We start from the raw sequence: 16171 nt of genomic DNA, 5'->3' as shown, positions 1-16171 counted from the left end.
GTCAAACAGTCTGAAACTTTTTATTCAGATATAAAAATAATAAACAAGCAGCCTCCCTTAAACAATTAGTGTTTTGAGGCTAATTTGTTCATATTATTTCAGTTTGTTGTAGTTTTTAGATACATCACTCAAACCTGATTTCCAGTTTTTACACACATGGAACTCTAGGATTCTTCTTTGAGAATATAAATTAGAATCTTTTCCAATCTCATTTAACTTCACTGCACTGAATGCTAATCTGGGTGTTTTTCATCATTGGACAATCCCAGAGACAAAAAAAAGATTAGCTTCCCATCCCACAAGACCAAACAAAACCCCAATATCACTGCTGTGATGATCACCACCACTGATCCCTTTTCCATCTGTCTAACGATTATTCGTGCTCACAGTGCTTTGCTGCAGCAGCCTCCGCTTCAAACTTAAATCTCTTCTAAGCTAATCTCATCGTTCAAAGCCTGATGAATCAGCTAACTAGTGCTGAATAGCTTTAATGCTGAATGGCTGCTCTCCTTACTGAACAATTCCCTCTATCTTTAGATACTTTACACTGGGCCAAATGTTCCTAAAATGTCCAACCTAGTGGTGATGTATTTATTCCCTGAAAAACAAGCAGTTTTAGACACTGTGGGATATAAATCATTTTTCTTCAGATTCACAAACATGCTTTGACGTAATATGATTTTTTTTTTTTAAGTAACCAAACATGCCTCTATGTTTCCTGTTTAAAAAAACACTTCTTTATTGCTAAAAAGTTTAGGGAAATTGGTGATTCGATGATCCTAAAGAATTGGATTAAGCCTGTTTGTGAGTCTGTGTGTAAAGAGGCCAAGTCCTCACTGCAGCAGCCCCAAATTTTAACGGCAGCCCTCTGCCATTTGATGCATGTCTCCGTCACTCTTTTTCTTCCTGATCATTTATGCTTTTCCTCAGCTGTCTAATCAAATAAAGGCAACATGGCCTTAAAATAATCTTTAAAAAGCCTTAACTTTGCTACACTCTGCCTTGGTGGTGGTTTAATGTTTGCTACAATGATCGACAAACCTTCACTCAAACTGACCCTAAGTATTCCCACCACCCCAGTCCAACCCCTCCCTCATGGCGGCTACCAGTCCTACCCGCCCTACAACCAGCCATTCAACCCTGCTACAGTGGCTCACAACAGTGACCAAGGAGTCGAAGACGAGGAGGAGGAGCTAGAGGAGGGAGAAGAAGAGCAAGACCCCTATTACCGAGGCTACCCTCCGCAGTACTACCCCCAACCGCCCTCCCAACAGTCCCAAGGATACCGCTCTAGCCCCATCTACTCTGAAGACACAGAGCTGAGGTCGCCAGGCGTCTCCAGGAGGTTTCCCCGTGATGTCATCCTCATGGAGGAGAATAAAAAGTGAGGACTCTAGTGGAAGGATCGACTTACCTAAAGTGCTTCAGCATCACACGCTACAACACACACACACACACACACAAAAGATGATAACGACACATGGAAACAAATCAGACGCTGACGTGCACATACCCACCTCCCCATTCTGGAACTGTGGTGAGATCCCCCCCCCCGCCCCACATGTATTTAGGGGTTTCTTCCACCAGGTGCATAGATGTAAATAGCTCTGTGGACTCGTGTACGATATCTCTGTTAAAGGGGGGGGTCTAAGAAGTGCCTGATCTATGTTAGCATTGTCCAGTAAAGGTAAGAGCTGTGTCCGTCCGTCTCAAAGCTGATTTTAGGACTGGAACTTTTTTTTTTTTTTGTGAAGCTGCATGTCTCTTTTGAGCCAACCATCGAGTGTGTAAGTGAACATGTGAATCTTGTTTCGGATTTATGTGACGTCAATTGTTTAACACAACAAAACCACAGATGAGGAGCTGTTAACATTTGTACAGGCTGCTTTTTATAAAGATGAATCCCCCACTTCCACAATGTTTTTATTTGAATTTGTTAAGAAATATTGAATTGTTGTTGTTTTTTTATGTTTTGTTTTTTTCATGTTACTGTGTTTGCTTCTTTTGACCAACTACTTTTTAAAGTTAAACCCCCTGAACTGACTGTTTCTTTACCTCGGCACTGGAACTCAATAAAGTTTTCAGTCAAATTTCAACGTTTATCCAAAGAATCTGGCTGTCATCCTATTTTGTCCTTTAATATGTCATTGTTTTAAAGACTTAACTGTTTGCTTACTCAGCCTTAAAAGAGGACAAGTCTGTGTTGTTTTTCTTGTTTATTGTTCTTATGTGAAGTGGGGCCAGCTAACTGTGGCAGTCACTTGTCTACTGGTTGACCCCTGACCTCTGGCTGGAATCAGACCTGAATCCAATTATTTCTCAAAACAGTCAGTTGCCCTCCAGTGAAACCCTGTAAGGACTGATCCACGGGCGGAAACTTCCCTGCTCCTGAGCTACAGTCTGTAAAAACAAGCATCAAAGGAACTGCAAGTGAAGATGTGAGCTGGTCCTGGTTTATTTGAAATTCAAACTGTTCAGCGTGAACACTTAACAAGAATTGGTGTCACCACTACGCCCCTTTAGTACAATATGAACTTATTTATTTATTTTTTTTTTTGCTTTTTACAACCAATAAATCTGTAATGAGACTATAAAACTGAGTCATTTGTTCAACTTTAATCACGCAACAAGGTCAAGCTAAAATTAGACTGAGGAAAGCACTACTATACAGGGAAAGGTTTTGTAAATTGTTTATTAGGCTTTTTTTACCGCTCTCAAAAACACAATTGATTTACACTTGAACAAAGCCATGGAAGTTTAACAGACATCGACTAGACAAAAAGCTCAAGATTTTCACTAACTTTAACTTTCTATTCTACCCTTAAGTGAAATAGTGATTGCCTGAAGTTGTCAAAGCAACAGGTTAATCTGCCAATGAAGGTCTGCGGGTTCTAAGACAAAATCAATTAGAGTTGAGCCACATGGGTTCATCTCAGGCTGCGGCTGAATAATTCAGCTCTTCTGTCAGGGGCAACAAAACTGACAGGAATGTCTGTTATGTTAAGGGTAGCTCAGATTTTGTGTTAACCAAGCAGTCAAGTTCTGATACCGGGACTGTTGCCTGGATTTACACACAATCTGACAGTTTTTCTGTAAAGTTCCATCCAAACAGAGAAATACAGACTCTCTGATAATCCTTTAAACGAGATCTGACGTTCAAAAGGATTCTTTAAAAGTCCCTGACATTAAAAAGAAAAACCTTTTGCGCCTTGGTCACGTTTGGATGTCTTGATTTCATTTCATCTTGTAGTCCTTAGGTCTGTGGAGAAAACATGAGACATTTCATTAGTATGAGGAGGCATAAGAGTCTGAGAAAAATAACTACATTTTTACATGGAAAGACATGGAGAGAAAGTTGCAGATGAGCAACACGGAAGATCCTATCTGCGCCATTTTTTTTTCCTTTACAAAATGAGACCAGACACGGCATCCTCTGTTTGTGTTTTTCCCACTTTAATTTGAGGCAGAGATTGCAGCAGACTGATGATATCTGGTCTGTTGTATTGGCTGATACAAAGTACAAAAATGTTATCAATTGTAATAGCTCTGCTATCAACTACAGCAGTATGTTTGTTGTTGATTTTCTGTCTGAAATGTGTGTGTGTGTGTGTGTTAGACGGGGAGGGGCGGGGTATCCATTAATCTTTGCCTCTGCTTCGAGGTTTTCTGAGAGAATATTAACTATGTGTTTAATAAAGGGCAACGATTGAGTCGCCCTGGATGACCTCAGCCTCCCCCCCCCACATACACACACACACATATATATACACACGCACACACAAACGTATTTGAACGGTAAAATGAATAGGATTAGGAGAGAATATTAACTAGCTCGAGGCCCCATCTCTTATATAAACCTGAATTATTTTGACCTTGGTGACCACACAGCGACAGGCCTGAGCACACGCACTGATTGGCTGTGGAGATTGGAGCAGTAAACAATAAGAAGGCGCTCATTCATCACCATGTGAGCACACACTTTGACAGCAACACGGACCATAATAAAGACACGCTGTACACGCCTGAACGAGGCACAGCGCAAACACACAGGAAGTGAACGTTGGCTCTCAGCCCTCTCTGTATAGTCAGTGTCAGGGTTTTTAATTATTTGTTCACATCCATCATGTGTTCTATTTGAAATGTGTTACCAGATGGCGGGTTTACCACATCAGATTTATTGAAATGGTTCCATGAAGGTAGTGAATCACTGTTCATTATGGGTCAATCATTTGCTCATTGTGTAAACTCCACTGCTCAAAAAGGCTAAATGAACACTTCATAACTTCAGTTAAACACCAGGTCACTTAAATGTTTGTGACATTAATCATTTAGGAAGTACAAGAGATTTTGAGTGAATTTGCAAAGTGCAAAGTCAAGTGACGACAGGTGTTTTATTGAAGCAAAAAGAAGACACCCCCCCCCCCCCCCCCCAAATAAATGAAATGGCTTTGAATGGCCTCCCTCCTGATTTATTTCTTTAGTTGTGTGTTCTGCTCGTGTCCTAGTCAGTACTGGTAACATGAGGCGGGGCCTGTAGCCCAATCAGGTTGCACAGGTAGTCCAGCTCCTCCAAGATAGCACATCCATACACGCTGTCCCAAGAAGGTTTTCTGTCTCCCAGCTCAGTTTTAAGAGCGTGGAGGACAAACCAGGAGACCTGCAGATACACAAGAGCTCAAACAGGGCTGTAAAAGGGCATCAACCCAGGAGCAGGACTGGTATCTGCTCATTTGTCCGAAGAGGGATAGAAGTACTTCTATAGCCTTAAAAAATGACCTCAGAAAGGCTGATGGTGTACATGTTTCTGACCAAACTGTCAGGAAATAAACTCCATAAGGATCCAGTGTCCTCTAGAGAGACCGGTACTCACAGCCCAGCATTGTGCAGCTCGATTATATACTAAGTGAAAAATAAACGTTTACAAACTGAAGAGTCACGATTGAGTTATTTTGTGATACAAGATCACAAGCAGTGAAGTTGTCGGTGGATTTTTTTCTTGAGCACAAGAGGAACACCCCTGACCTGGATGAACAGAAGAGCCATGGCGGTGTGGAGTGATGGACACTGAGCAGATGGAAGAGAGAGGGGTTTCGCTCAACCTGTCGGGGTGATGTTGACGACGGGTGAGGCCACGGAAATGCAACAGGACGACATTATCACGAGGGCAAAAACCCGCAGGTCACCATGTCAGTCTAATCTGCAGCCGGAAAATACTTTCCTCAAAAAAGCAATGAATATGATTATGCCAAATAACAGATGCTCTCTCGCCACCCACAGAGAAACCTTGAACGTCCCAAAACAGTCAGAGAAAAGATGGGAACGACTGACCTTCCACATAAGTGTGTGACATTTCACCGTTTCAGTTCAAGTGTTTTGGGACTTTTCAAAGAGTTACACAATAAACCTGCAGACACAAGCTGGTGGCCCGTTACATTGTTATCTATCAAGCTTTTTCAAGGGAGCTCACAAGAATGTAACATCACGTCATGAAGCAGCAAACAACACAGAAAATGATCACCAAAATGTGAATTTGGGTTATAATAACTAGTGTTGATGCTCACTCTTCTATCTGAGACTTACATGACTTCATCCGGAGGAGTCAAACTGCTGCTCCTTTCCTCTGTTCATTGTGCCACAAACTGGCTGATAACAGTCGTTCACTCACCGGCCACATGAGTTTGTAGTTACAATGAAAAAGTTGACATTGGATTTTTCCAAACGTGGGTCAGCAAACTGTCAAAAACGTCAAAATGGCCGGAAAAAAAAAAAAAAAATCAAAACAGGCTTTTGGTAAGCGTTTAAACTGGATCTATTCATGCCTACCCCGCTGCCTAGTCAGAGAGTGAAAACAGCAGAGATCTGTGGAAAATCATTACACTGCTCACTGCTGGCAAAGAAAGAGCTGCAATATGTGAGCATTTAATCCCACGCCCTCATTAACATAAAGATTTGACTGTGCTGGTTAAAGACCAGCGACACACCACCCACTGTGCCTCTCCTCTGAAAGTCAAGTCCACAATGGTGTTCCTTTCCTCGCCATCTGCTGGGGGAGTTTGAGGCTGAATTCATTTACTTGTCTACAAAACGCTGATCTTTTTTTTTTTCCTTCTTTTTTTTAATGTTCAATTTCTGAACATTTTCTGCCGCCTTTGTAGCATATGTTATCGTTTTATTCATCTGAAGTGACTCAGCAGTCCAACAAGCAAATAAGATCACCACCCTCTACTTTAGGAAAAATAAGTAAGAGAGGCAGGGTGTTAAGAAAAGAGCAAAGTGAGAGCATGTTCACATCAACATCGCCCCCTTCTGGCTGCTCTTCACAAACACAACCAGGAATGATAGTTTGAGCGTGTGTGCGTATTAGAGCCTCAAAGTACAACAAAGTGAAGGCGATGACACCCAGGTGATATTCTTTGTCAAAACGGTTTGTCAGGTCATTTTAAAATAACAATTTAAAGGTAAATGAGCAGTTGAGCATTACTTAAACAGCTGATTCAGTGAGCAGCGATCTGCTTGACTGTACAGGAGCTGGAATGGCTACAAACCAGTTGACACACGTGGCCCCATCTCTGTAGGCAAAACCTAAGAAGGGGAGCTACTGGTCCAAGTCTGTCCCTCTGTTTGCAGGTGGTAAGGACTAATCCCCAGCAGTTTGCAGATTTCCCTTAGGAAGTTAGAGGTTAGAGAACCCTGGCCGTGATGATTTGAATAGAGCTGTTTGAAACCTCTTTCGACCTTTCTTAGGGGGAATCCTTCAGGATATCTATACACCAAAAACTACTAAATGCACCTGCGCTACTCCTTTCCAGTGGTTTCTAAACTGTCTGCCATGCTGATAAGTGGAGCCATGTTTCCCCTCCAACCTGCCGCTGTTGACTTTTATTACAGGAGATCGGTGCGCGACCATCAACTGTTAGCACGCGACTGCTTTGATCCCTCTGTACACCGCTGCATTACATTTTCTTTTTTGCCAGTATGCTATCCATGTCTTGCCTCAGGAGACTCCCCCGTTCCTGCTCCCATTCGACTGGTATAGCCGGGGCCGTCCTCGTGAAATGATCTTGAAATCTTCAGGAGTGCACAATGTGAAAACAGCTTTTGTGTGATATATTCATCCCAGCAGGCAGAAAAGCTATTGCATCTAAAAGCCTCCAAACTACTGTATGTTGTTGTTCATTCCACTCGGCTTTCCAGTGATGTGGTAAACAGAAAGAAAGAGCAGAAGGTGTTCTGTGTTAATGGTGTGTTACTTGTGTGTCTGTGTTTCACTACAGAAGGTCGTGTTCATTTTATGCTGTATATAAAATGTGACATTGCACACAAACAGAATGGTTCATGTGTTTGAAGAGCAGAAAGAAGCTCAGAGAGTTTATGGTTTTTGTAATCCTGGTTCTCTCTGTAATACAGTAATACAAATGTTCATCTCCTCTCAGCATCCCCCCTCTAAATGTCCATGTACAGTATGCTCACTGTGTGTATAGTGTCTGTACTTACGGTGTCCACAGACTGGGGAAGGCGTCTATCTCCTCCTGGGTGTACTCGCTGAGCTTCTTCGGGATTTTTCTGGGTTGAGGCAGCTCTTCTGTCAGGTTGGCACGGATCTCATCTGGCAGCTCCTAGTTAGTGAACAGAAGATTTATTAGGTATTAACAAAAAAAGTAAGCAGGATGAACTCAAAGGAGGATGAGCTCAAGAAGGTCAAAAGAAGGAAAGAAAATAAACTGATTTTCTTTTCAGAAATTGAAGGGAGTTTTAGACCCATCACTCCAGTACTGACAGTCATTCTCTTCAGTATTACACGTGGGTGTGTGCCTCCTGATTTATTTAACCATTGGGTATAAACGTCGGACTAACGGTTAAATTAGACCTCCCAAAATACTAAAACTAATACAACTTTTTATTTTCTAGAAAATGATATCAATTCAGTCCACATTATGTGTCCTCTTTCAGACTGTCCTTCATTATTAGCCTGCATGGTTCATGGACTGGCGTACGGTCGTCTGTCTAAAGACTCATTAGTTCAGACAGGTAGTACAAAACTGGACTTACATCATCAGGAAAGATGTGTAGTCTCTCCATCATGGTGCGTCGTTGCAGATTCCGAGGCAGCATGCCATAAATGGCTAACTTCACAATCTGGTGAGAGGAAGCACATTGAAAAAGGTTATTGCATAAAAGTGAATCAGACTTGGAAAATATTACTGGACCAAGATATTGGACAGAGTTTTTTTTGGAAAGAGAATGTTGGACACAGAGGTAATGCGGACAAATCAGTCATCTGTTCAATTCCATTTGTCCCTCGCTGCTCGCCAACCCTCTAAACCTAATTTTTTTCGAAACCACCATCAGGACACGTGTCTGTGTGTCCGCCGGCTGGCCTGAAGCCTGCATCGCCAAAAGAGCCAGCAGCAAAGTTGGAAACACGTTCATGTTATCACATGACGTTTTATGCTTCACAAGATACAACTTTAATAGTCATTTGATTAGCTGTGTCAAAAACTGTCTGCCTTCACTTTAAATCCATTTGAAGAGCAATGTTGCCATGCCAACCCACATCTAATCTTCTTTTGGTTCTTTTAGTAAGTCTGAATTGGGTGGGAGAAATAGTCTAAAGTACCATGTTCCCTTTATTTCAAAATGACCAAATCAGAATCATGATACCATATGGTCATGTCACACTCTGTAGCAAAATGTAAAAGCTACAGAGACCAGAATGGCACCATCACTTTTAAATATGACTGTGATATGATTATGTTTCTGATTTTTTTTTTTTTTACGGTTAAGTTGTTTTCTTCTATTGTTAGGGTTCATTTTTGATTTGTGTTTAAATCATTGGTGCTGCGTTTGCTCCGTCAACTTAAGGATAATGATCTCCAGCTCCAGCAGCCACATGTCCCATGTGTCCTCGGCTAAAGACATTTAACCCTAAGTTGCTCCCCCTGCTTCACCAGCTGTGTATGAATGTGTATGAACGTGTATGAATGGATTCATTAATACTGATGGACACTTTACGTGGCAGCTGCTGCCAACAGTGTGTGAATGTGTGGGTGTGTAAAAGGGCTTTGAGTAGTCAAGACTAAAAAGAAACACTACACAAGCTCAAGTCCACTTACCATTTAACCCTGCTGCTGTAACACCACCATTTCCCAGATTGGGATCAGATCAAGAACATCCATCCACATCAATTACAATTTTACTGCATTTCTTAAATTTTTGTGTAAGCAGAACATTTTAAAAATAACTACCAGCTAATAATAATTTGTGCAACAAACATGTCACCTCATCAAAAATATTTTTTTTGTACAACAATAAAGCTAAATATTGAGAGAAATGACTGTAAGAGCAATACACACACTGACGCTATTCATGTTATAACTGTTCATGTGACAAAGCGGTCAAGTTTTATACAACAGATGTGACAAGACTCTCATTCATGATTCCTCTGTAGGTCACATGAAGTTCTGAATGTGACAAACAGAAGGTAGTGTGTAACACAATGTAGACTTTCTGACACTAATGAATATGTAACATGACTAACACTGCAGGTAACGGTCCTTAAACTGAGCTCAACAACCACACCATCACCTTCACTGATCCTCGGCTGGTTAATCCCTGCTCTTCACATTAGTATGCACATGTGAAGGAAGGGATAAATGTCACTGCACCTACTCTGCACTGCACATGGCTGACATCGAAAGTAAACTAATCTCTCAGAATGTGGGTTAAATTATACGTTAAGTAGAATTTAAAAATCACGTTGTAAGGTATGTGGCAGTGGCATCTCCTGACATTTAGAACCATCATGTTTAATAAGAATTAAAAAAGGGATAATACTGATAGACAGCACTTACAGCTTTTGGGTCTTTTTGGTGCATCTGGGCAGCTGTGACTTGTTTGAATCCGCCTGGATATCTTTGGAAAGAAAGGCAAGATTAGCCAGGGCACTGCTAATGCAAGAAACACAGTCTTCTGGCCCTCTGGTGGCATCAGGTGAAAAGAAAGGCAATGACCCACATACTGTAACAGTGACAAAGATACATGAGGCATACCATACAAAAACCTTCATATGACCCCAGCATGAACTTACCCCGAGTGTGATGAATAGACTTTCTGCTCCCATTTGTTTCCGGAGAAAGCTATGTGTCGTGAGTTGATTATTACAACGTGGTCACCGATGTCACCTGCAAAGACGTTCCATAAATGGTTGAAATGAATACTAGACAGTATTTGAAAACAATGACAGACAGGTTCAATGATAACAGCTCCTAGCGCTCTTCACTAATAAGACTTTTCTTCCAAACATACAGAGTGTTGTGAGAACATCGCTTGATCGTAAAGTGGAAACAAATACTTTCATGTCATCCTCTAGTGCCATCTTGTGGCAGGACAGACTTCCAGCTGTTTGTGTCATACTTTTTAATTGGATGATCACTTACATATTCTTTAGTCTAAACAATTATTCTTTTAAATGAACATTTTATTGTTTCAATCATCATATAAATGTCATTCTTATCTTCTTTATTTTTACTATCTATCTTTTATTTTGTTGAATTGTTACTTGTGTGCATTTCTCTATACATTTTCATTTTTCAAACTACCTTTAGTCGATCACTTTTCTACTCTCCTGTCAAGCACTCTGAACTACAATAGAATTTGTCTGAAAGGTACTGGACAAATAAGGTTTGAAGTGATTGACTGTTATATTCCTAAAGCATCAATGTTAAACTAATAATAAGGGATTTTTATCAGATATTTCACAAATCTGGGAATAAATTCCTTGCCAAAGGATTTCTTCACAAACGTGTTCATAGAGGTGTCTTATAATAATATAAAAACATTCAAATCCAACTCCTGGAGGAAAATCCGTGAAGGCGGCTCAAAGTCGGGGTACCTGGAACCTTATTGGTGAAAAATTGAAAAGGTTGAGTTTGCTTTAGGTAGCTTGTGAGGGGTCAAACTAGGAGTTCTTTAGGATTCTGAATCCATTGCAAACATTTGTTTTGCACAAAATCAACTCCTTGGTGTAAAAATGGCCACGCCCACTTTTACATGTAAATTTAAAATCGCTTTATATGTTGATTTTAACATCTCAAATACTAGTTAAAAAATACTGCACCACATTGTCAGATGTCTGAGGGGTCTAGGTCTAAGGTCTTCTCCACACTCTACTGTTCTTAAAGTGGGGATTGGGACCCTCTGCAGGCTTGTGATGGAAAGCATCTTTCAACCCCCCTCTCAGTGTTTCATGCACCCCAAGAGGAAAGGAATTTATTCCCAGATTATTATTTTTTTTGCAATATTCCCCTTCTATAAGGGCTGTTGTGATTTCTTAAAAGAAGAAAAAGCTGTTTTGTAATAGACTGTACTCCCACTCACTCAGTGCATGGTAGATAGGCTTGTGTTTGCCCTGTAGTCTAATAGAGGACATGCTTGCGATCTTTCCTGGCGGCTGCATCCTGGCATCAATCAGGAACCAGGACCGAGCAAAGGTCGCCCATTGCTGAAATAAGAAAAAAAAACATGAGAAACAGATTTTTATTTGATTATAATGACTCATATTTTGCCATCGCTGGCCACTAAGACACAATAAATGATGCTGAATTCCATTTAGCAGCTTCGGTTTCAGGGATTAGATATGTTGCATCATTGTCACAGCAGAGTTAAGTGATGTTCAGAGTAAAACCAAATAGACCATGATATTTAGAATTAGATAAGGAATTATTGATTTAGCCTTGACGCTTTCAAAGCCAGCAAGTTACTATTACTATAATCATTGTTTAGGTCCATTGCACACATTTGAATTAAAGTAAATAATAAAACACGATATGTGATAAAATAATGTCCAATAAAGCTGAGGTGATCAGAGGTGATCAGAGGTTGATGAGTGTGGTCTACAGTTAAGGCTAATGGTAAAGGTGTGGGCACATTAAAGAGTTCATCTAGATTACACTAAAAGTGTAGTGTGACTGCTCGTTAGATACATTAGTCTTTAAAGAGTTTTATTGACACCCATGAATCACATCTCACACACCGAGGCCACAGCTTGTTAGCTAGCACGCGCTCTTTTGTAACCATAGTAACGCTTCACTTTAATTAAAACATCTCATGTCGGTGCATTTTTGATCAATAATAATACGATGTTAATGCGCATGGATATTACCTGGGCAGATCTAGAGAAACTTGACATGCCGATGACACTACCAGCACATCCTCAAAACATTTGACCCCCAACCAACGTGAACAGCGGTCCGCCTGCTAAATGATACCGACTGAAACACAAACTGTGATTAGTTTTTTCCTAATGTTTCTATCTATGTAAAGCCCATGTTGCAATGACAGACCTAATTTTGTTACTACACTTTTGTTGAATATTGCAGCATCCCAATGACAAGCTTTAAGTAAATGAAAAATAATTCAGGCATTTTACATCTGATCTGTCAAAGAATAGTTTCTACCCGGTCCTATTTTGACGTCGTATCTTAGTTTACACTTCCTTCCTGCGACAAAGAACGCGGGGAAGTTTGACAGACATTGGACATTTCTGTGAGGAACTTTATCTTTATTTTAGTTTTTACTAAGGCGGGTTTGTTTGGCGAGTGAAGAGTTATTCACGACAACATTGAAAGTGACCTTGTGAGGCAGGATGAGAAGTTTGGAGGAGGTTCAGGCCACTCTGCAAATCGCCAAATTGAAAGAAGAGGATCTGCAGAAAACAATCCAGTGTCTGTCTTTTGGAGAAAATGTCTCATCTGCAGACTACTGTCTGATGGAGTTGGACGAGAACCTTTGCAAACACATAGAAGCTGGCCAAAGGTAACTTTAATGTATTATCTGTGTGTAGTTCTGATCTTTAATTAAACCTGATCTATTGTTGATTATTCTTAAGTTTATATATTTAAACACCTGTTTCATCTGAAAACTATCTCAAAAAGTGTTCAATTAAAATCTGAAAAAGCAGCTACAAACAATGATTCATATATTTTTGGTGGGCAAGTCTTTTGGATAATCTCTACTTAAATAATTTAAATGAACATTTTTCAGATTGTTTTGTTTTTCTTTCTGAACTAAGAGAGTCTCCTTGTTGTTGTAATAAAGAATGAAGAATCAAACTGACCTGCAATGTAATCGCACAATATGTATGACCTGGACTGATGTAAACAAACTTCAAATGAATTCCTCCTGTGTTAAATGTGTCTCTCTTTGTCCAGCCTTGTGATTCGAGGGGACAAGGAGGAACATGCAGTTCTTTGTAGCGGTGACAAGACCTACAATCTAAAAATAGCTGACACATCCAACATGCTGCTGTTTGTACCGGGCTGCAGAACACCAGACGAGCTGACCAGCAGTCAGGAAAGCTCTCATGTGGAGCACAGACAGGTACTGAACTGAGTCCCTCAAACTAACACAACCATTTATGAATCTCTCACACTGATAATATACTTCTTCTGTTGCAGATATGGGGATTTTGTAACAGCTACTGGGAACTGCGTAAACAACGTCCGAAGCTTAAGAAACTGAAGAGGCTTTTAATGGAGAATCCTTATGAGGGACCTGCTGTAGGGGGGCAGGAGGAGAATACAGAAACCAGGGTGAATTCATTTTACAGTTCATCTTGTATAACTGCACACAAAGAACATGACATAAACAAATGAATATGTTAGGTGAAACACCTGCAGAGGAACCTGTTTTAATCTAGTTTCTTTGTAACTGTTTTTTCTACTGGTACCAGTTCACCATGCAGGATCTGTTGGAGAGGATCCAGGCCAGTGAGGAAGAGATAAAGACCAACTTAGAGATAATCAACGCCTGCCAGATAGATGGTAAACACTTTATTTTATCATAACCAAATAAAAAATAAATGACACTGTACATGGAATGTTCCGTTAAGGTTCAGGCAGCGAACAAATAGAAAACAGAAACCTTCCGGTTGTTTAGAGGGAGCGTTTGTTTTCTCTCTCTTCCAGGTTACTGGCGTGTGCTGGACTTTGACTACGAGATGAAGCTGCTGGGTCACGTGACTCAGCTGGTGGATTCTGAGTCCTGGTCCCTAAACAAGGTTCCTCTTGAAGCCAGTTTAGAGGAGTTAAGCCCACTGGAACCAAAGTATGTTAACATCTGTGAACCTCATAGTCATGCAAAATATAGAGAAAAATATAAAGTTATAACTCGAGATTACTTTTTGGGCTTGAAAAACAAAAAGATAATACACCACCAATGGGCCTCGTACTGGCCATGTGATTTAGGTCTTATTGAGTATAAAAGATGCTGAGTCAGATTCTGAGTCAAGTTCTCTTTTATCTTTCACAGAGAGATGATTGAGCACTGTTTGAACTGCTACGGGAAACGCTATACTGAAGACGGTAAAGTAAAATAATTTCTCAAGACTGAACTAGTTGACATTTTGTAGTTATTAAAATGGTCTAAAAGTGTAATACACTTACTTTGTGATGTGTTCCTTTGTCAAAATAGACAACGTTTTTTACACACTACATGAGGATAAAGTGTGTCGGGCCACTGCACTGCTTTTGCTGCAGAACGCCGTCAAATTCAATCTGAGGGAGTTTCAGGAAGTCTGGCAGCAGAGCGTCCCGGACGGCATGAGCACGAGACTGGAGCAGCTGAAGGTGAGTGTGTGGCTCTCTCACATGCTACCTGCTGGGAAGAAGAAAAGGATCTAAAAGAATCTATGTGTTTTACATTTTTGGATACAGGTTTTTTGTACGTAGTTCTATTGAATCAAACAATTGAAGAAAAAAACTTGTCTATCAGAAAAACACTTTTCCTTTGAGTGATGCATCTTCAAATTGTCTCTGGCTCAGAGTCTTCCATCGTGAGTCTCTGTTTGCATTTCCTGCTCTCTGATCCAAAGAGACATTGTCATTATCTATAAAGCACATTTCAGCAACAATTCAAAGTGCTTCACACAAGACAACAAACGCATCATGACACAGTCTCAAAAGAGCAACTCGCTGCAGCTGCTGTTTCTTTCTGCTTATTCTCTCAAGAAACTGGTTTCACTTTTTGATGGCTTTGTAAATCTTCCAGAGTGTTGCCTTGGTGGATCGCACGTCTCGTCCAGAAACCATCTGCCTGCTGAAGGTGGATGATCTCCCAGAGGACACGCTGGAGCGCTTTAACCACCTCTTTACACTGAGAGAAAAATGGACAGAGGAAGATATCACCCCATACATCCAGTAAGTTTTATCCATTCTTCATACATTAAAAATGAAGTAGCAGGAATTTGTCTTATCAACATTTATTTTTGAAGTGTTCTCATAGATTATAATTGCTTCTGTGCTATTCTCCACAACTCAGGGACCTGTGTGGTGAGAAACAAACGACCGGAGCCCTGCTGACTAAATATGCCCGATCTTCAATGCAAAATGGTGTAAAGGTCTTCAACTCCAGGCGGCCTGTGGCTACATGAACACAGCCACTGTTAAGTTATGTCAATACAAAAGTAGTTTTGTTCATTCCATGAGTGACTTTAGCAAATATCAAAACTATTTACCGGTAACCTCTTCCTGTTCTTAAAAACTCCTGATTAAATCGGTCAACTGTATCGTTTTAGTTCCACTCACTAGCTTGTTGAGTATTGGAAAAAACATGACTGATTTTAAAAGAATAAATAAAAATGACAGATTCAAATATGAAAGAAAAGTCATAAGTATAAACCTTGAGTCATCACTATAAATCTTGACCTTTGCTTTTTTTGATTTCATATTGTCTGTCAAAGAATGCTTCATGTTGGTAATAAAATACATTTTTGTTGTATTGTTGCATTGGTTGTTTGTTTTTATTGAAATATTGTGAAAGAAAAACATGTAGACTATAAAGCAAACTAAATCCATAACTCAACCTGAGGATAAACACACCTGCACTCGCACACTGTGGCAATCTTTTAGTTTGAACTAATGGTAAACTGGTAGGCCCCTCATTTGTTCAGCAGTTGTTCAAATTAAAAAATTAAAAAAAATAGACCAACAGTAATCTAGCTTGTTTCTCATCAACCCCACATTGGTTCCCTTGTATTTATGCCAAATCATTTTTAACCATGAACAAATTGTTAACTCATAGTATCTCCTTGTTAATTCGACATTGGTTCTCTAGAAACTGGCAATTTCCCCCCCCATTAACTTACAGTGAACTATTAGCTAGTTCGTTTTTTTCT

The 16171-nt window shown here is 40.2% G+C and overlaps 3 protein-coding genes across 4 annotated transcripts; 2 read left to right on the top strand and 1 right to left on the bottom strand.

Moving 5' to 3' along the window:
- Positions 1 to 1016: 1016 nt before the first annotated feature.
- LOC306823594 (uncharacterized protein) lies at positions 1017 to 2111 on the top strand (the record flags this gene model as incomplete). Its single annotated transcript, XM_079343212.1, has 1 exon — positions 1017 to 2111. One exon carries the CDS (start codon positions 1017 to 1019, stop codon positions 1386 to 1388), a length of 372 nt encoding a protein of 123 aa, XP_079199338.1. The 3' UTR covers positions 1389 to 2111.
- A 563-nt stretch (positions 2112 to 2674) lies between these two features.
- Positions 2675 to 12287, bottom strand: mrpl13 (mitochondrial ribosomal protein L13; the record flags this gene model as incomplete). 2 transcript variants are annotated; one of them, XM_079343210.1, is made up of 7 exons in its annotated part: positions 12161 to 12287; positions 11377 to 11500; positions 10088 to 10181; positions 9852 to 9912; positions 8050 to 8136; positions 7495 to 7616; positions 2675 to 3259 (listed from the first exon to the last, which is right to left on the bottom strand). In XM_079343210.1, the coding sequence occupies exons 1-7, from the start codon at positions 12185 to 12187 to the stop codon at positions 3235 to 3237; spliced, it is 540 nt and encodes a 179-aa protein (XP_079199336.1). In that variant the 5' UTR covers positions 12188 to 12287. The 2 variants fall into 2 exon arrangements, with proteins under 2 accessions (XP_079199336.1, XP_079199337.1); XM_079343211.1 differs by lacking the exon at positions 2675 to 3259 and having other exon boundaries at positions 7491 to 7616.
- A 204-nt stretch (positions 12288 to 12491) lies between these two features.
- On the top strand, positions 12492 to 15772 carry dscc1 (DNA replication and sister chromatid cohesion 1). Its single transcript, XM_079343207.1, has 9 exons — positions 12492 to 12813; positions 13209 to 13377; positions 13455 to 13589; positions 13730 to 13820; positions 13965 to 14103; positions 14308 to 14360; positions 14470 to 14624; positions 15046 to 15194; positions 15316 to 15772. The coding sequence occupies exons 1-9, from the start codon at positions 12644 to 12646 to the stop codon at positions 15425 to 15427; spliced, it is 1173 nt and encodes a 390-aa protein (XP_079199333.1). The 5' UTR covers positions 12492 to 12643; the 3' UTR covers positions 15428 to 15772.
- Positions 15773 to 16171: the final 399 nt, after the last annotated feature.

This window comes from Symphodus melops (assembly GCF_947650265.1).
Source record: "Symphodus melops genome assembly, chromosome: 5".
Taxonomy (NCBI): domain Eukaryota; kingdom Metazoa; phylum Chordata; class Actinopteri; order Labriformes; family Labridae; genus Symphodus; species Symphodus melops.
The sequence above is the reverse complement of the archived record's forward strand: the minus strand, read 5'-3'. Positions and strand labels throughout refer to the sequence as shown.